This window comes from Salvia hispanica, chromosome 1 (genome assembly GCF_029641045.1).
Source record: "Salvia hispanica isolate PSC_SH4W2 chromosome 1, Shi_PSC_v1, whole genome shotgun sequence".
Taxonomy (NCBI): domain Eukaryota; kingdom Viridiplantae; phylum Streptophyta; class Magnoliopsida; order Lamiales; family Lamiaceae; genus Salvia; species Salvia hispanica.
Genome location: NC_142692.1, coordinates 62,610,939 through 62,631,655, shown reverse-complemented (window position 1 = coordinate 62,631,655; position 20,717 = coordinate 62,610,939). Strand labels below are relative to the sequence as shown.

Sequence of the window (20,717 nt, the reverse complement as noted above, 5' to 3'; positions counted from 1 at the left end):
TTTTCTTTCTTTTTGCCATCATTCACTTTGTTTCTTTATTTCAATATTAGATTTAATTTTATAAAATTAAATTTAAATTTCGATTTTTAAATATCAATAAATTTTTTTAATTATTAAATTACTATTAAATAACAAATCAATAGTTTTAATCAATATTTGATAGTGTCTAATATTTAATCAATAAGGTACGACGATGCCTTAGTTTTAATCAATTTCTAATAGTTTTAATTATAAATATATCATATAACACGATTTATTCTGAACAAATATGCATCTAATGTAAGACTAATATAATTTTCGTTTATTAATTTGAAAACAATCAAAATTAATTAGAAAATTTCAACAAAAAATCTCCTATATCAAATTTTTAGTAGTATCAAATTTTTAGTCAACTTCATAATATTTAATTACAAACAAGTATAACAACCAAACGAATGCTAAATAGAATAACTCTTATTTTTCCATCATGATTAATCTGTACTTCTTCAATTCAGCTGAATATTATTTTATATAACAAAAATTAATTGTTTTAATCAATATTTATAGTGTCCATTAATTAATAGTTTTAATTAAAATTTTTTATTGATATTTAAAAATTAAAATTTAAAATTTAATTTTATAAAATTAAATATAATATTGAAATAAAGAAACAAAGTGAAGGATGTTAGGGAAATGATAAAAAAAAAATAGAATTGCAGGCCAAATCGTGGTTCTTTAAGTAATCTGATAGTCAATAATTAACTAAAAACACAGAATATTATTATTAATTAATTTTAAGTTATGTATTGTTAGATCATTTTAGGTCAAAATCTATTAAAATGAAGTAGTAATAAACTAAACAGTGACATAAAAATACCTCTATATAATTTTTTTTTTCTTTTCCTATATATCTAGTCCCTACAACTAATGAATTACGTATTTGCGATTTTTTTTAAACCGACTTGGAAATCTGAAATTTCTGCCCTGTGTTATTTCATATTTGAATCCAGTACAATAAATCCATTCGCCAACGCATCTCTCTTAGATCTTCATGATTTATAAAATTTGGAAATACTTTCAAATCTATAATTCAAAATACCTATAATAACGAAAATTTTCCAGTACAAAATTATTACTGTAACGATGAGTACACTACGCTGCATCATGCAGTAGGATTCATCCAAACGAAAATTTGTATCTTCCGTCAAATTGTACTCATATCCATTTTGTAGGAGTATTATTTCATAAACAATTCAATCACTGTTTGGAGTTTGGACCGATTTTTGGATTCATCCAAATAAATATATCCAGATATTTTTATAATGTAGACGCATTTGGAAGCAAGGAAGGGTATATGCTGTCATGCAAATAATTGATTCTCTATGTCCAAATTGATGGACCATAGTTGTCCCCAAATTAGAAAAGGGCCTTTCAATTTAACAACGATAAATCCCTTTTTTCTGCCATTGTTTCCACCAAACCTCGATTCATGCGGTATTTTTTTTTCTTTCTTGATTATACAATTTTCTGTAGAATTGTGTTTGTTATTTCTGGGATTGGAAAGCTTAATTATCATTATTTTCGATGATTTATGTCTATTTTTGTTAGCTGGATGGATTACTGCCATCATATTAATTCTGCATACAATGTGCTGAATTGAATCACAAACTTTTCTATTTTTACAGTGTTTTTGTTCGCCTTTTTTTGGGGAAATTTGTTGCTCTGATCTGCTGAGTTGAATCTGAATAAGGATAGCTGAAATCTGTTTGCATAATTGAACTCTTGTCACCTGCAGTGATTTTTTTTATCTTGTTTATTAGGAAACTCACTGAAAGATTAGTTTTTTATTTGGATTGTAAAACATAAAATGTGTTAATCGGAGCAGGATACTAGCTAAAGGAGAGAGAATTAGTATTTCCTTTTTTTGGTTATTAATTAACTTGCTGTTTTACTATGCAAATTGAAGTTTCAGTTGGTTGTTCTTCATGGATGAATCTTTCCCTTTTAATATTTTTGTTTGTTTTGGTAGAGTTTTGATATTTTGACTGAAGTTTGGTTATGCTTGAATGGATTGTAGTGGAAAGCATAGGTGAATCCCCCCTTCTCCATACTGAGGCTTATATGTCACCTTTGGCAATCAGCGAATTCTCGACTGATTGCCAAATTTGCCATATTAAATGAGTCCCGAGGGTTCATTGAAGCCCAGTAAGGCCTTGAATGGAGTGCACGGGGTTCACTTATTGCCTCACTCGCCATTTACAGTTCAGGAGATAAAGCCACATAGAGAATTGAATCGATCAGCTTGTGGAACTTCCAGCCTTAGCCGCAGCCAAGTGCCAGTACCTCTGTGAGTCTGTATTTAAATTTCACATTCATTGTTGGTCTTGTTTCTTATGCGCCATTTTATATGCAAACTTAGTAGTAAATAAGTTATTCTGTTGCTAACCTTAGGTACATTTTTTATCAGGAAACTTTGGCAGGAAAGACCAGCTTTCCTAAGGCCGATCCATTGCTGTACTAATGGTACTTTAATCTAATTGAAGTTCTACCAACTTGTCCTCATTTTACTTTTGGCCTTCAGTTTCTGAACTAATAGTTTTTTGCTCCTTTTAGGAGATAGAAGCCTTGCGGAAAGAGTTGTCAATGTGCTTACTTCACTTCCATTCATTGCCCTCGGGATTCAGGCCCCTAGGTGATTATGTCATATTATCACAGATAAATTAGCAGAAAGTTAAACAAAATTATGAGGTTGGTTAACACTTTTTTTGGCTGGTGCAGGAGAAATCTTAATTGTAAAATATACGCGAATTCTCTAATTGGGGTAGGAGTTGCATCAAGTTTGTACCATTCTTCAAGAGGGACATGGAGGAAGTATCTCAGATGGGCTGACTACACGATGATTGCCACATCAACATTGGTAAATTACGATCTATCCTTAAAAAGAAAAAAATCTAATGGTGCTCTGTTTAAGTCTTGTTTCTACAAAATACGTTATGTTGCTGAGTGTAAAAAATTGCCAGAAGCTAAATGAATATTTAAAAGTTGTTACAGAGTTCTGTTCGGTTAACACGTTTTTAGTGTAACAAGCTTTTTCATATTCAACTGCGGCACGCTATGTTCAATTATAATTTCGTATACAAGAAATAAATTTGATACCAAACGTTGACGAGTTCATAATATAATTCACTACTTGCTTGACGTGTCCCTGCCACAGAACACATTCCTGTGACCTATAGTTTGATAATAAGCAAGGTGTGTCGTTCCGATGAATTTACTAGTGCAGTATGGTGATTTGTCTGTCTCGCTTCTGAACTGTTGCAATATTAAGCCAGGAAAAAGTTTACTGAATGCCCATACTCATGATTGTCTAGATACGAAAACCAGTCAAGAACCCATAATTTAAGAATGGTAAACTTCACATGTAAAAGATACTAGTATAAACGATCGCCTGGAATAATAAACAAAATATGTTTTATTTAGGAACATCCTAATCCTTTCAATGAAAAATTTGTGAAAAATTACATGTAACGTCATAAATTCTTTTAACGCTTTATTTTCTTAGCTCACCTTAAAGCACATACTTCATTTCAGTGTTTAACAAGAGCACTTAGGAGTGAGAACTCAATGTTGTTGATGGCCACTTCTGCTCTGGTTCTACCGATACAACCTCTGATGGTGACAACAGTTCACACAGGATTAATGGAGGTAGCTTGCATCCTTATGTACAATTTTTTAGTCAATGGAGATTGTAGATGTTTCTGTATCATAGCATTGTCTGCACTTGTGACCTATTCTAGAGCTGCTTATAGTTTTCAGGGGAAAGAAAAATGTCTCCGTTACAGAGGCAAAAGAGCACCATTTAGTTATGGTAACAACTAAATTACATAAAAGAAATCTTTTCCAAATAGTAAATTTGGCATGCACCTTCTGTATGTTGCTCTAATTACTTGGCCCATACCTACATAACGTTGATGATTAGAGGGTGACTTCAAAAATTGTATGCTCTCTCCCTCTCTGTGAGATTAGTGTCGGATGGTGATATACATTGCCTAGATTATGGTTAGCCCTGTGGCAATGGCTTTAGTTTTTGGAGGAGTTTTTTTGGTGCTAGAGGTAAAGAGAGATAAGAGCAGCATGACAATTGACACCATGATATTTGTTACAAATGTAGAAGCATACGTTTGTTGCGTTTTTAGACTGAATATTCCATTCTCTATAGATATATTTTTGTTACTTTTTTTAAATATTAGACTCATCAGCCAATCTTATCTGCACATTGGAACTTAGAAGCTTTTGAATTCAGGGTCACAATCTTGAGGATCTTTTTTAATCACCCGAGAATATTATATTAATGTTAAGGACCATTTCTTTTCATGGTTTGACCAACATATGCACAACCAACCTTTCTTTCATCATAAAATTATCATATTTCCCAACTCATCGTGAATTAACGCACTAATGAGGTAACGTTAATGACCGTTTCATTTCATGGTTTGCTAGTTATTAACGTGTATGCTGTCGTAATAGAAAATCAGAATTGTTTCTCTCCGTTCCCTAGTGAAGTTTGGGTTCCAATATCATGGCCTTTAACAGGTATGACATATGCTTATTGATTTAGGTTTCCTTTGCAAAGCGAGCTGTTGAAGATCCAGACCTCAGGGTGGCGCATAATGTGCATAAAATGTCGTCAGCAATAGGTGGCGCACTTTTCATTTGTGAAGACTATTTTCCCGAGACACCATATCTACACGCTGCTTGGCATCTTGCTGCTGCCGTTGGAGTTGGCACTTGCAACAAACTTTTGGAGCAAGAATGCACCTCCTAATTTGCCGAAAAATCATTTTGTACATGCATTTTGGAAGCCTTAGAATTTGTGTATAGTAGAAGCACAATTCCATTCACATAAGAGTATCCATGTCATTATTGACTGAACCACCAAGGATAACTGCAGTTGAGAGACCTTGCTGCCTTTTGAGGAAGTGAGGAATTTTGGAAGGTGAAAATTAAATGAAAATCAATATTCTTTATTCCATGAGATTGTTGTTATGGGCTATACAGTTGATGTTTATTGAGCTGTAATTATAAAATGTTCACATTATATGATATATGCGTGTGGAATTGATTGTGTGTATGTACTTGAATGCAGTGACTAACATGTGGTCAAGAATCATCAGCCAAATGTTACATTTTCTTTAGTCTCTCTTCCCTAATTAATTTCAATCTCATCAGAATTTGTCCGTGTTGAATGCCATTAAACAGCACAATTTAGAAATAAAAGATATGGCATTGATTTGTGCAGGTGTAAACAGTTTGAATATGGTTGAGTTTTGTTTAAAATGAGTGGCGCATTTCATTGATTTAAACATGGATTGTAATTAAGATAGCTTTAATTTCGGGTGGCTAGAATGCAAGATCAATTTATTACTATTTCACAATCTATCAATGCTATAGGGACACCCAAAATTACCACTAATCTTCAGCTTGCTCTAGTCAGCTAGTCCTAACAAGATGAGCAATCGCAATTTATTTGTTATCTATTTAAGTAATCTAATTTGGAAGATATTTTGTCGATGACATACCGAGGTATAGAAAGAAGTTGTTCATTTTGTAGCAGTGGCAAGAGATGCTTTTAATATTTATGTGTGTGAGAATTTTCATCTGAGAAAAAATGTGGTGGAGAAAGAATTAGAAATGGCTTAATCCGACGTTGAAGTTTTCGTGAGAAAATTGTTTACTTTTATATAATGCCCTGAACACATTGTGTATAATGCCGAAAAATGTGTATAGTTTCAACTATATATGTATATTTATTGTAAATTGTCAGTTGGACCATTTTACCTTTCAATGTTCTGTTCATGTATACATTATAAACACAGAAAATTTAGATCTACATATTTTTTTTATTTACTATACCACATTTAACCTTAGTGTATCTTGCTATAAAATTTGGATTTACTTTAACACTACTGACTACCCTCTTTATAGTAGTAATATGTACAGTTGTTACAAAATAACAAAAATTAGTAGGCAAAGAACTATGATAAAAATGACAATATCTAAAGTAAAAACTGCATCTCATTTGCGGATATAATTAAGTCTTGTCTTGTGACTTGCGTAGGTTTTGTACTACTTCATTTAATTTTGAAGTTTTGAAAATACAATTCATTATTTGATTGTTAGAAAATTTAATTCTAAAAAAAGAAATACTAGTACTACTACTTAGATAATTGGATTGAATGTAATGTCCTTCACATTTGATATTATTTGATTGACTATTGATTAGCATATTATTACAAAATTGTCATTCATGTGAGTTTGCAGTCAATTTAAAATTTCCCATTTAAAATAGTACTATTCATTTAAGTTAGTACCCATATTCCGTTTTAGAGAAATTAGAAGAAGAGCGACGACCAAGTAAAAGAACGATTTGGGCTAATTAAGGAGATGATAAATTAATGACAACATTGAAGCTAAGAATAATTATAATCTTGCTGTTGATATAACTTGTAGTACTATTTGATGTGGTTAGTCGTTACAAAAATGGGTAGTAATAAAGGGGTGTAATAAAGAATATGGTTGCACGTGTAATACTACATTCTTAGCTAGGTAGCATATATAATTTCTCAATAATGATAAATCACTCTTTAACTAAATGCACTGCTGCACTAATGGCCAACTTCTTGGGTAGACAAAAACACTAAATTCTGGTGTCGATGAGTTCATTGACATTAATTCACCACAATAAAAATTACACAAGCATTCACACCCACACATGGACAGAATTTTACAAATCAAACCTGCAGATAACATACTACTATTAAATATGCCACACAATATTCACTAAAAAAATGCTTTACCGATGGTCCCTTCAGTCGATGATTTCCAGTGATCCATCAATAATGTTTATCGACTAATTACCAATGGACCTAGTCGTGTTGTTGAAAGCAACATTAATAGAAATAACTAATGGATAAACGACCATCGGGAAATATTACCAACAAAGATTATCGACAATTCATTGGCGAACACCCATGGACTAGGAGACTATCATAGATGGTGTTTACTGAGAGATTGATGTTCGTAGGTAAAACTTTTTGATATCCAACTGTTTTTTTTTCCATTTGTAATATGTCAGTATTTGTATATTTCAATTTTTACATAATTTTGTTTGTTTGTTTGTTTACATAGTTACGTCATTCTATTTTTAACAAACCAAAAAATCTTAAGCAACGGTAGATAAACTAAAAAACTAACAAATTAAGTATTTATTGAAACAAAATCTTGTATGATTATGTACCTATTGAAGTTTATAAGACATGGGTTTAGGTGATGCCAAATCTCAACACGATCGTTAGCATCGGCAGGCAAGTGACTTTATGAGTGGTAAGACAGTAAGACTATTGGGCAATAAGACGAAGTTGTGTTAATTGTTACTTACATACTCCTTCGTCCGTGAATAGGAGTCTCATTTCTTTCTGACACGAGTTTTAAGAAATGTTAAGAAAAATGAGTGGAAAAAAGTTAGCGATATGTTACTATAGTTTTTAAATAAAATGTGAGTGGAATGAGTTAGTAGAATGTGTAACCTATATCATTTATAGTAAAAATGAACCAGAAATCCTATTCACGGACAAACCAAAATGGAAAAATGAGACTTCTATTCACAGACAAAGTGAGTATTTATCATTATGCTTGAAATATTATGAAGATATTCCGGTCTAATGACTAAATAATTGTTATTCATTTGTTACTCATTTTGTCCGCAAAATAATGTCACATTTGTGATTTCGGATTATCCACAATTCAAAGTCTTATTTTCTTTTTTATATTTTGAATAAATGGACCTCACTCTCCATCAAATCATTAGATTCATAATCCATAGTATCTATGTCCCCAATGTGTCCCATTTTGACCCGGTATGAGTTTTTGTAAATGTAAAGAAAACTGAGTTGAAAAAATTAGTGGTACGTGAGTCTTATTTTTAAATATTAGTATTATAATAAAATTTGAGTAAATTGAGTTAGTAGAATATGATATCCACTGTTATTAATAACAAAAATAAAATGAGACAGTAATAAGGGATGAACCAATATAGAAAATTAGGACACATAATATGGAACGGATGGAGTATATAAAAAACGAACCCACCTACCACTAAATTTAACTATCAACTTTTCTTCATATTTTTTAAAGCCTATAATGAGTTTAAGTGAGACTTTAAATCGTGGACGTAGTACTATGTTAATTACAACAAGAGATTTTGTTATTATTGAATACATCCGAAAATATAAAATGGTAGCAGTAGGGTAGAATTGGCACTCTAGTGCAGAACCAATTTAGGTCGGAAAATTAAAATCAATTAAAAAGCATAATGGTTTGCAAGTTTGAAAAATGAAAAATAAGAATATATAGACGAGATATTAATCGTAATGTATTCATACCTATATGTGGTTGATTAAGCAATGGGTTTAGATAAATCCGTGAACAATGAATATAAAAATAGGATGGTTAATGTAGATTGGGAATACAAAGCAAAAATTAGAAAAATGTGTAAAAAGGAAAAGGAGAGGGATGGAATTATAGTTGATATCCGAATGAGACAGTGGTCGTCATAAGGTCATCATTGTCACGTCGCTTTTACCATAAAAAAATCTCCCAGAATTTCACATCATCCATGTTTGTGTTCAGTTTTTCTCTCTGCTCTGCCCCCTTTTGTCCTTTTCACCTTCTTCTCTGTTTTGAATGTGAAATGTCAAAACAATCAAACTCATACATCCCCATAATCCCATTCCATTCCATACATACATTATTCATAAATCATAATTCATGCATGCCCTACTCAACTTCATTTATATATCCCCAATAGTAATATAAAACACAAGTCTTTCTCTTCTCTTTATTTATAAGTCTTCATCTATATCTGTAGAAGTAGAATAACTTGTTACACAAACACAATGGCATCGTCCAGCGATCCCCGGGCGCTTCGGCCTCTGATGCCTCGCCCATTCCCTACTCACTTCTGCTTCCCTAAACTCAACTCATGGAGTAATTCATCAATATCATTAATTAATTCTTTAAACACATAAATAATTACTGGAGTACTAATTTTTGTTATGTTGAAATGTGGCAGCAGCAGCAGCAGGTCATGAGATGAATAGAGGGGCGGCGCTGGTGAGCTCCAGGTGGAATCCCACGCCGGAGCAAGTGCAGGCGCTTGAAGACATGTATCGCCGCGGTACACGAACGCCGTCGGCTGAGCAAATCCAGCAGATTGCGGCAAAGCTTCGGAGATTTGGAAAGATCGAAGGAAAGAATGTGTTTTATTGGTTTCAAAACCACAAAGCCAGAGACAGACAGAAGAAGCGACGCCAGCTCGAGCTCTTAGCTGCCAACCACAATCACATCCCACAATCAGGTTTTTTCTTAAACCTTTTTTTTGTGTGTTGTTTAATGTGATTTTATGTTTTTTTTAAAATTTTGTTTAATAACATGTAGTAACATTTGTTTTCTTTTGGAAATTAATGTCATGTTTTTCCTAAATTGCAATACAAGAATTTAGATGTACGTTGTCATTTCATATGATAGTTATATTACTCCATTTAATACTCCCTCCATCCCAGTTCTAATTAAGTCTGGTACGGATTTTAAAAATTATAAAATAAAGTTTTATATGTTAGTTTTTTTTAGGAGTAATAAAATGTGAGTGGAATAATGTTAATGGAACGTATTGTCTATTACCATTTATAGAATATTCTAACTGACATTCTTAATGTGTGACAAACTAAAATGAAAATTTTGAACTCTTAAAATGGGATGGAAGAAGTACTTTATTGTAATATTACATGATTTATTGCAGCAATAAGGATATAGTTCAAACCAAAACTTGTAGAAAATGCTCTTTATAGTGCATGCATGTTAGGAAACATAGTTATTTTAAAACATAAACGGTGTTCAAGGCAGTTGGTAGGTGAATGTTTATGATGTTGATAGCACAGTAGCTGATGCTTAGCAATTCAGATTCCAAATAGATTGAACATTTACTAGACCCCTACACAAATAAGGTCAAATACGTTTTGATTTGTACGTATTCAATATTATTATACTAATAAATTAAAAGTGAAGATATTCTGAAGATATAGGGGTGATTTGACCTTGCAGAATTAAGCAGGAAATACTTGGAAAGGGAGCATCCTAAGAAAGTGGCTACAATGTCAAATTGCAGCAGCAGAGCTTCAAAGGTAGAGTATATAGACTCCTATGCAGTATATTGCAAAATTATTTAGTAATAAGTGTGCACAAAAGTCGATAATATTTGACTTAGGAGACATACCCTATTTAATTAGATTAACATGGCAGCATGAAGGTCACAAGCTTGTATGCAAAACTCTACTACCCTTTTGTATGATGGAGAAAGAATGAGCCCCAAAAGCTGCACACTGTCATGCTTTCTGTTGTCTTCAAACATCTTGGACAGAGTGCATCTTCATTTACTCTTTTTTTCTTATCAAAAATAATTTTAACACACTAGCTGCAATACTATGTTCTTTTCTTTATCTTGATTGTGTTTTTATTAAACATGCATTATATAGAAATGCTATAGAGGAATCTAATCAAAACACCAGTTTTTAACTCTTTCTTCATCTTCTTCTTCTTTTTTTGTAGTACTATGGAGGAGAGGCACAACTGGAATTGCAGCAACAGTGTGTAACAGAAAATAGTAGAGAAACAAGCTGTAGAGCTAAGTTGGATTTGTCTTCTTCTCCCAACAATAAAGTTATTCAAGAAAATGGCCTGAAGAAGAACGATGATTTCGAATACAGGATCGATGAAAATCCAACGCTTGAGCTCTTTCCGTTGAGTCGCAATGGTTTGGGGAAGACGAAGGAAGAGGTGGACAATGTTTATGTTTCGACTAAATTAGTTCCTAATCAGTTTTTCGAGTTTCTTCCGACCAAAAACTGATGGTACTGAGTACAACAAACATGTTTCATGTGTAACTTTGGTTTTTGCAGTAATGTTGAAGTTGAAAACTAATTTAACTTGGTGCAACTCAGCCAATACAAAACCATCCAAATCTAGTGTTTTTTACTCGAATGGAAAATCTCGACAGAATCTGAAGAAAGAAAGTGACACATTAACTGAAACCAGACACTGCACAACAGTATCAAGAACACTGCACAACTTTTAATCTGTTTTCTTACAACACATGCAAATCATCTGTTTTGTTTTTACTATTCTCTCTCTTTTTTTCCCCTGCATTGATACATGGAGAAGAATATATGTGAAGGGGATGGATGAAATGCAATGTATTTTACAATTTGAACAATTTGAATGAATTGATCCTGCTCTAGGGTGTTGTACAGCTGAATCACTAATGTACAGTACAAACATGGACATGTTCGTCCGAGCTTCTTCTACAAACAATCTTTTGCTGGAGCCTCTTCAGTCGATTGATTCACAACGAGTCAGATGATGCGGTAGCTAAGCGTAAAATTTGACGTAGGGCGACTTTTTTGTGCTGTTCCAGTAAGTTATATGGTTGGGGTTATACCTACTCTTTGCATCTTGCACAAAGGCAGATGAATACCCGGCTAACAATCATATTCTTCCTACAAATCACTATCCACAATCTGGACAAGCAGAGTTGTGCCCTCTCCCCGAGGGGGAGCCAAAATAATCAAAGAATCAGTATCAAGATATCTGGTTAGCAGAAGGATCCCTTACGTTGCAGATGATGATGATGGTGATCTTGAATCCTCAGTCTTGTTCACTTTGCACATGCAATCTGGACATGGAACTGAATATATCGAGTCATTCGGCCTCTTGAGCTCAATACCTTTCGAGTCACTATGACTTCGAATATTTAGCATTTGACGCTTGAAGCTTTTCCACCTGGGAAACCATCCAAGAGAAATCAAGTTATACTGGACATGTTCAAGAGAGAACTTATAATGAAAGGTGAGAGGAAACCATTGGAACCTTGCCCTTGATCGTTACAGCAAAAAAGAAGGTAAAAAGGGCAGAGGAAAAACAATTAACGCAAACTCAAGTCATCAATGGAGACTGAGGACAAGTAAACAACAGCAGTAAGCTCACAGGTGCAGCTAAGTAAAACTTGGTTTCATCTGCTCGTGTAATGAATTTCCTAGAAAACAAATTCTAATCCTAGGGAAAGTGTAGACCAATTCATACTAGTTTATGGTGTTTAAGATTTCATTATGTAAAACTTGACAGACTGCATAATTTAAATTTCTTAGTGACTGCACAACCAGCACAAACACTCCACATGTTCCAAAGAATCGCACAAAAAATTGACAAGAAAAATGCATTACCCGTTATTTAGATTATCAAATAATAGTGCTAACTTCCGCTTGTCAGGCCTTATTGTCCTGGAGTGACCACCATACAAATATCTTCTGTGCCCCAAAAGAAACTGAGGGAAATTTCCTCCTTGAGTTGTTACAAAGACTTCACTATGAAGACAAACAGTGTAGTCTATAGCAGCCATTCTGGAAGAGTAATTCTGGAAATAAGTAATGGAGTCAAAACACATAACAACATGTGAACAAGAATTGAAATGGCACAAAAGATCCGAAGAAAAAAATCACATAGAAAAGTAGTTCTTTATTCACACCTGGAATGGAGCTAGTTCCTCAGCAGAAGCCAGCATTTCTTTTGTTTGTAGTAATGGAAACATTTCCAATAATGGGGCCATGTACCTCTCAGAATCATATATCTTTCCAGATGCCAAATAGATTGATGTACTTTTGTGAAAGCCCATTCCCCTGAGCATCAAACCTACCTGACCAATAAAACAACAGTAGGAGATAACGATATAAGTTGTTATAAGATTACGCAACACCCATTTATCTGTTTTTTTACTCAGAAATGCAAAAGCAAGTTTCAAAAGAGAAAAAACCAAAAGCAGGGTTTAGAACAGCGAAGACATGGATCAAATTTAATCTTTATTTAATCTTCAGAATTTCCAACTGCACATCAGTGACAATATAGATCATGAAATCACAGTACTCTGCACACTGTCTATTAAGTCCATGAAGTTCAACAACAGATGAACCCTTTGCTCATATGATCACCACACTGTGCTACTATACTTCTAGACTACATGAACAAATTTATGATGAAAGAAGGCCCCATGAAAGGGGTAGAAAAAGAATATGTGGATATATACTCCCTCCGTGCCATATCAAACTTCAGAATATGTGGATATACACTCCCTCCGTCCCATAAAAAATGACACGTTTGGGATGGCATGGGTTTTAATGCACAATTGGTCAAGTAGGAGAGAGATAGAAACAAAAAGTTATTGGAGTGTTGTTAGTTGACAATGGGACCCACCTCAGAGAAAAAAGTTACCATAAATAGAAGTAGACTATATTTATGGGACGTACTGAAATGGAACGAGTGTGTATTTTTATGGGACGGAGGGAGTATTATATAGTTGAAAAAATTCAGAATATACAGATTTATAGTAGTATGATATAGTACCTCTAAAGGTGTTAATGGACATTTCCCATTTAATCTGATGGCTCCAGGCCGAATGACTTTGCCACGTTTAGTAAATTTTCCCTTCCAACCTCTTTCCCTAGCAGCATCCATGTCTAGTTTTTCTTTGTCTCCACCATCATATACACAACAAGAAAATGCAACCATGTCCTATAGAAGAAGATAATCAGTGATGAAATCTTTATTCCAACATTTGCAGGCAGATGAAATCTCATCACATCCTAACTAACCTCCTCAAAGCGAAGATGCACAGAGATATATTTGCTACCATTATTTACACTGAGCTTTTTCATCCTTGTAACCAAAGTTTGACCCAAACTTGATATTGGGTCTGAAAACCTTAGAGCTTGATAATTTGCCAAACATCTGAGTCGTTGTACAGCTGGCGGAGCATCAAATGACAATCGATTTGCAAAAGGAGAAATCCTTATAATCCTGAGATGGTCCACTTCAATGGTTACAACTTTGAGAGTGAAGAATGAGTTTGAACTTTTTATGCATCAGAAGTGAATAGGAATACACGAAATGAGAAAAGTAATATGTACAGTACAGAAAATGGTGATTCCTATTGAATATCTACTTCCATAAAACAAGTGAATTTTGAATAGAGAAAGGGAAAATCATCTAACAAGAATAATGTATGGCTGTATGAAAATAAATTCAAAATAACCTCAGCAATTACCTCTACAGTTTCAGATTCAGAAAGCCATTATAATGACTAATTATTAAAGTATGTGTTTTAAAACTTATATTTAATATTCACTTGGAAGAATATCATTCACGTGAGTTGCACGTCAAGTACTGCAGCAATAGAGTTCACGCACTTGTATAAGCACAATATCACATAGAAAGCAGTAGCAACCTCCATAATGACAAAGAAACTTCTTTATATGGGTATTTATGAAGATCCATTAATCAGGCAATAGGCATCAAAACAAATCGTACAAAACCATTAAGAAGGGTGTGTGATGGAGACTGACTAAGAATTAAAAAGAAATGAGCACAAGCAAGAGGAAACTCACTTTTCTTCAAGTAGCTTTGGAAGAACTATATCTGTATAGTATTTGATAGGCGACCAGGCTTTTATCTTGAAGTTGTACACGTTGCTCATGTTATGGTCAAATCGCTCCATTATGTTCCCCGGAATTGTTCCCACTATCCGAACATCATTTTCAAGGGTTTTAATGAAGAATTCTTCGTCATATATGTCACCAAATTTACTGGATATAGAACAGCAGTATTAGACTTTCGCTCTCTGGAATGAAAATATGTCATCCATGTAAGGAAAAAAGCATTTCAACTATGGTGGTGAAAGACAACATAATGAAAATGATCAATTGCCAATGTGGTCTAGGTACAATTGCATACCACTCTGAAAATGCACTTTTTTCATCACAATTAAGAGTCTACATAATCAAAAGCTCAATATAACACTATCCAAATAGTCATTCAGACACTTAGCTACATATTTTTCTAATCTCATGATATAGGCTGAAGTTGTGTTTAAAAAAAGAAAATGTCATTGAAGCAATGCTTGCTTTCGAAACATTGTTGTATACACCTCACATAAATGAAACATGCCACTTGAATCATAGGTGGAGAAATAATGTACCCATTTATTCTGTGAGTCTGTGACCTAAATATAACTCAAAAGGTTATGCCTTTTGCACCTTACATTGAAAAAAGCTTAACCACTCAGTAATTCAACCCAGAAATCAGTTCCTTGATGGAACTTGGTATTGAAAAACCATGAGCTAAGACATCCTAGGTTATGTAAAGTATCATAAAGCAACTTAAACCTAGTTGTCGACAGTTAAAGGTGTATTTAAGAATGGATTAGCTAGAAACATATAAAGCTCAGACAATAATTAAGCATTAAGGGAGATCTGATATAACTTTAAACATCAGGGCTGTGCTTTATTTTTTTGTTTGGAATCTCTTACAAAATCACAGGAAGTGGGCCCTGAATGAAAGTGTACACAAGACATATCATGTCTTTACAAAAACAAAAGCAATGGTAAGTTAATCAGTATATGCAATGAAACAAAGAAATTTAATACTCCCTATCTATGGCGATGTCAAATAAAAACGTGTTTACGTTTCTTTCTCGTCCGTCCAATAAAATCATATGCATTTTCTTTCTTTCTTTTTTGCACACTACCACATCACAAATTGTTGCAATAATAGCCTTACTATCACAACTTGTTTACAACATTTAACATAACAATACCCCTAACGTAGGCCCATTTCCATGTCTCCACTCATAATACAAACAACACTAAAAGTGGACCTTTCTCCACTCACAATACTGATAACACTAGATTTCTTAAACCCTTGTTCAAAGTTTTGCGACTGTGGGATTGTGTTATTAATTATATTTCCCAATAATCATTAGTAGCACCAATCAAACCAAATAATTACTTGGAAATAAATGAATGAACATGCGTATGTTAAGGTACAGATCATAGAAGCATAAATTTCATATTCGCATCAATATGATAGAAACAAAAGAAATTATTTTAGTCAACAAATTAGCCAGATATTGTTGATGACTGTGTTACTCACCTCGGATCCCTCCAGATACTGTGATAATGAAAGTTTGGAATCACAAGAGTTGCGTTAAGGTAGCCAGCCACAGCAACAGCATTGCATATCTGGAAGCATCAAGAAAATGATAAAGAGTGCTGCTAAGCCCACAGTAAAAAAACTCATCATAAAATATAAAAAAGAAACAAAAAAAAAAGTACCGATGTTCTCTGTTGATTTAGACCACCATTGGCCTCAACAAATATAAATCCATTTGACTCGGGTAAGCCTGCGGTGGCCAAAGATTTATTATAAAATTCAGATATTCTCAGCTGAACCTCAAGGTCCTCAACCATAAGGAAGATAAGCAAACAGTTATGGTAACACAAAATTATGAAGTTAAAAGAAGTCAACAGGACACATTGATGCAGTGTCACTTATCAATAGAGAGAATAATAGACAGTGATTACCTTGTTTAAATTTAATTTTATTTTATATTTTGGGTTTTGGCCTTTGGGTAGGGGGAGGAAAAAATTACACTGTGTAGTTATAATTAGTCCTGAAGATCAAATGCATAAGTTACTTCATCAGTGAACAGCAGTTTTGAAACGAACCTAGAATTATGGGCCATGATATTAGTTATAGATAAAATGTAGAAAGTGGTGATAAAGCAGATGAATGATATACAAGTGCTGTCACATTCATAAAACTAACTAATCACACTAGCAGTCACATTGTTATTTGGACCATTAATAGGAATGACAATTATGGTCAGACGAGCAATGTTATTTTATTTCTGTACCGATCATCCATCTGGATATTATGCTTTAGATAGATGCATAAAACTAACTGATCCCATTAGCATCAGTGAACCACTACTTTTACACCCCAAGCATTCACAATGAAACGAAAGTGATACCAGAATTCAGATGCGTAATGTGATGGAAGTACCAAGAATTGAAAATTAACAAGCTTTTCTTATCTTATCAAGATTAAGAATACCCATGATTTTATTCTTGCATATTGTCATTTCAGAGATCGTAAACAGTGTGCCCAGGAAGATGGCTACTACTAAGCATTCCTGCTATTATCAGTCCATTCATGCATTTTAAGTACATTCCTATGATTATTAGAAGCAAAAAGTAATAGATGAACCTGAGCTAATGTTCAATTTATAAGTTAGAAACGTTTAGTTAATTATACCACATAATGTGGCAAAGTGTTGCGGTGCATAAAATTCCATAGATTCCGTGAGTTTATCAAATTCAGCATTGTTTTCAGGTAATACAAATCTGAACTGCTGAAATATGAGCAATATGCTGCTACCTAATTTATGCTGAATGTCATGGTTATGCTCAAGATAGTTCCATACCTTCAGAAGACTTGTTGATACATGGTCTCCATTCACCAACTTTATAAGAATGTTTCCATATAGTTGATATCTGTATTCAGCATCAGAGAAATAAAAGATTGAAAACTTTCATTAAATAATCAATTCAGTATTTCTCTCACCGATTTAGTTTGTGTGTGTCCATATAAAGACAAGCATACAGATGAAAGCCCTTTATAAGAGAATGAACAACATGAATCTACTAGATAATACTATTATACTACTATCCTTTTTGCCGATTAGAACAGCAAAAGCCCTTTCAGAATATGAACTTCTGCCTAGTGCACAGCCAATTGTAATACTACTCCACAAACCAAGTAGTTGCTTCACTACTCCTAAAAACCTCTGTGTGCCCCAGTACCTCACATTGCTAGCACAAGATATTTTTCCAAAGTAGCCTATAGCTTTTCCAATTTTTAGATCAGCAGCTCTAGAGTGCAAGCGGCAAAATACTTGGGCAATTCGCAAAGCTAAACGAATGTGAAACACAGTCGAATTCCCCAATCTCAAGGCAAAAAAGCAATGCCGTTAAAATAAACTGTTCACAAATGCAATTAAATCTGCCGGTAGTAGAAATGTGAGGTTTCGAAATCAATAAGAGAATGTAAAGCCTCTCCTAATTCAAATCATAGTAACTAAACACTTGAGCATTTAATTTTGGGACTGACCGCATCGGCAGAGGAATTATCGGAGTCCATTTGGGGGAGGAGCTTGTGATATAACTGGCGGCTGCGGTAGACGGAGCCCGGGGGAGGCCTGTGAGTGATGACCGGGACGACGTCGAAGGAGACAGTCCCCATGTAGAAGAGCATAACGGCGATGTAGAGAATAGGCGCGAATATAAGAATCCCCTGGCGCTTGAGGAGGCAGGAGAGGAAGATCCAGATGAGGCGCTGCGCGAGCGTCTTGGGCGGCGGGCGGGCGGATTTGGAGCTGCGGGGGCGGTAGCGCGGGGAGCGGCTGAGCGGGGGGGAGGAGGGCGGCGATTGAGGGCTGCTTTGTCCGCTGCTCGGGAGCCGATGCATCGCGGTTATTGTTCACATCGTAGCAATGACGAATGTGATAATTTATTTTTCAAAAGGGGAAAAAAGATTCCAACAGCGATTGGTGTGATAATGTAGAGGTGCAGGTGCAGGCGCAGGCGTGGTGGTCTGTGTGTAGGTAGAGAGAGAGAGAGAGGAGAGCTGGAGCACGTGACGTGAACAATTGACAGACATGACAACAGAGAGAGATGGGTGTGTGATTCAATCAAATTGATTTTGACTTTATTTGGTCAACGCCTTCGATATTAGGTTTGGGTGACTGCACTGTCCTCCTTCTAGTATTGAAATAGATCGGTTCACTTCTGCTTTTCCATCTAATTCATTAATTATTAATTACTATTATATAATTAAATGCAAGACTAAATTGCTAATTTGGGCCAAAGTTTTCCTTGTTTGCAAAACTATAGTATTAGGAAACAACTAATAATAAATTTTATTCTTGATTAGATTTCTAAAAGTCGCTGCTATCCAGAATAAGATATAGTATATCCAGCACAAGCAATCCTAAATGTGTGTACTGTTTTTTTAAAAGTTGATTGATTCAAAATAATAAACTTTATATTGTTTCAGAGTTGAGTTCCTGTTCCGTTATTTAAAAATATGGATCAAGTATCAAAGTTTAGTGTAAATGGAGGAGAATTGAGTTTGTAATACTATTTTTTTTCTTATTAAGTACTTGCACAATATATATAACAGGGAGAGTTGTATTTGGAGGATAATTGAGTTTGGTATATGGAAAAGATTACCTTAAATCTTTATACTGATTTAACTAAATTCTACCCAAAGAATCAAATCATTGATTTCTCAATTGTTATGCTCCAGTTCATCCATGATTCTTCTGATAGCTTAACTGCTAATATTTTTTACTCATCCTCATCATTTTACATGTGTATAAATGTAAGTTGAGAGTTTCACTATAATTTGAAATGTTTCATCTCACTGATCTCACCAATATTACTATTCAACACCTTGTAGGTAGCTCTAGGGAGCCAAAATCAAGCATGGGAGACGAAGCCAATCTATACTCTTCAAAAACAGCTCTCACTGCACCAGTTCAATTAGCTCAACGATTGAGGAAACTAACGATTGGTAAGCAGACCCTAGTCTCCAGGATCAGACATCAACAGTCTTGTGAAATACTACTATATATTTGTCCGAAAAAATTATCCTTATTGGCCAAATATAATATCCCTCCTTACAATAAGGATTATTTAATTATTTGCATTAGTAATATTCACCAGATTCATATACAAATCTTTAAAACTTATCAGATATCGAGATATCTAAATTGGACATGAGCGTGACACATGTGAATATACATCTATACATATTTTTGAGGAAAACGTATGCTAATAGAATAAAATTGACTATTTACCCAAATTATTAATGGATGTGGAATTGTGGATCTTTGGATTCATAATCTAACAACATGAATGTTAAATGTATAATCACATAAAATAGTCTCCTAACTTATAAACTAATGTAAAAACACATATAATAAAAAGAGAAGATCATTGATTCCGTTATAAGAATATGTTGCACCCAATAGAGTGTGAGTACCATATGAACGGTCAAATAGGCAGAACATGCAAGCATGTCTCAAGTAATTAAATTTTATTTACTAGGTCTTTGTTCTTGTTTAATTAGTCATTGTGAGATTATATTCGATTTCATTCAATCCTCGTTTAACTTATACAACTAATCTCATAACTTCTCCATTATCTAATACTCACACATTAAAAAATCAAAATACATTCCACAATATATTCCAATACGGTAATCCTCATTTTGAGAACGAGCACACTGCTTCAGGAAATCAAAACATGAATGACCATAATCAAATACACTCAAAATTTCACGAAATATTTTGATCGAAAACTGAATGATATTTGATAACCATCAATTTATGTATATGGCTCAAGTATTCAATAATTAAATTATTCGTGTAAGACCACATTTTCCGACGAAGATTCGAAAATGTATAATCAATTATAACTAGTTGGTTTCTTAATTGCAAACTATGGACTACCTACATATTGATAAGACCACATTTTTCAAAAAGAAATTACTTCCAACATCATGTATTTTTGTCACACCACGCATTGAAGTGCAATTTGCCGGTGTGTTCGAACACCAAAAAAGATCTCAACTATTTTGGGGTTTGATGAGCAATTTGAAAGTACTATTGAAAAGCTTCGATGATATACCTTTTTAATGGTATTCATAATGTTATTCTTTGACTATTGTTGTCATAA

General features: G+C 34.0%; 3 protein-coding genes across 6 annotated transcripts; 2 read left to right on the top strand and 1 right to left on the bottom strand.

Moving 5' to 3' along the window:
- The first annotated feature begins 1,322 nt into the window (after nt 1–1,322).
- On the top strand, nt 1,323–5,110 carry LOC125211027 (uncharacterized). 2 transcript variants are annotated; one of them, XM_089068970.1, is made up of 7 exons: nt 1,323–1,473; nt 2,057–2,326; nt 2,447–2,502; nt 2,593–2,671; nt 2,758–2,896; nt 3,571–3,684; nt 4,598–5,110. In XM_089068970.1, the coding sequence occupies exons 2-7, from the start codon at nt 2,157–2,159 to the stop codon at nt 4,802–4,804; spliced, it is 765 nt and encodes a 254-aa protein (XP_088925096.1). In that variant the 5' UTR covers nt 1,323–1,473; nt 2,057–2,156; the 3' UTR covers nt 4,805–5,110. The 2 variants fall into 2 exon arrangements, with proteins under 2 accessions (XP_088925096.1, XP_088925092.1); XM_089068966.1 differs by lacking the exon at nt 1,323–1,473 and having other exon boundaries at nt 1,480–2,326.
- A 3,602-nt stretch (nt 5,111–8,712) lies between these two features.
- LOC148934333 (uncharacterized) lies at nt 8,713–11,013 on the top strand. Of its 2 annotated transcripts, none has more exons than XM_089068965.1 (4): nt 8,713–9,024; nt 9,113–9,394; nt 10,138–10,217; nt 10,642–11,013. In XM_089068965.1, exons 1-4 carry the CDS (start codon nt 8,934–8,936, stop codon nt 10,939–10,941), a joined length of 753 nt encoding a protein of 250 aa, XP_088925091.1. In that variant the 5' UTR covers nt 8,713–8,933; the 3' UTR covers nt 10,942–11,013. The 2 variants fall into 2 exon arrangements, with proteins under 2 accessions (XP_088925091.1, XP_088925088.1); XM_089068962.1 differs by having other exon boundaries at nt 8,720–9,024; nt 9,110–9,394.
- Nucleotides 11,014–11,113: 100 nt separating this feature from the next.
- LOC148934332 (protein ESMERALDA 1-like) lies at nt 11,114–18,641 on the bottom strand. 2 transcript variants are annotated; one of them, XM_089068950.1, is made up of 10 exons: nt 18,088–18,639; nt 17,402–17,471; nt 16,251–16,318; nt 16,069–16,157; nt 14,526–14,723; nt 13,734–13,938; nt 13,486–13,653; nt 12,614–12,781; nt 12,312–12,502; nt 11,114–11,871 (listed from the first exon to the last, which is right to left on the bottom strand). In XM_089068950.1, the coding sequence occupies exons 1-10, from the start codon at nt 18,442–18,444 to the stop codon at nt 11,700–11,702; spliced, it is 1,686 nt and encodes a 561-aa protein (XP_088925076.1). In that variant the 5' UTR covers nt 18,445–18,639; the 3' UTR covers nt 11,114–11,699. The 2 variants fall into 2 exon arrangements, with proteins under 2 accessions (XP_088925076.1, XP_088925078.1); XM_089068952.1 differs by lacking the exon at nt 11,114–11,871 and having other exon boundaries at nt 12,318–12,488; nt 18,088–18,641.
- Nucleotides 18,642–20,717: the final 2,076 nt, after the last annotated feature.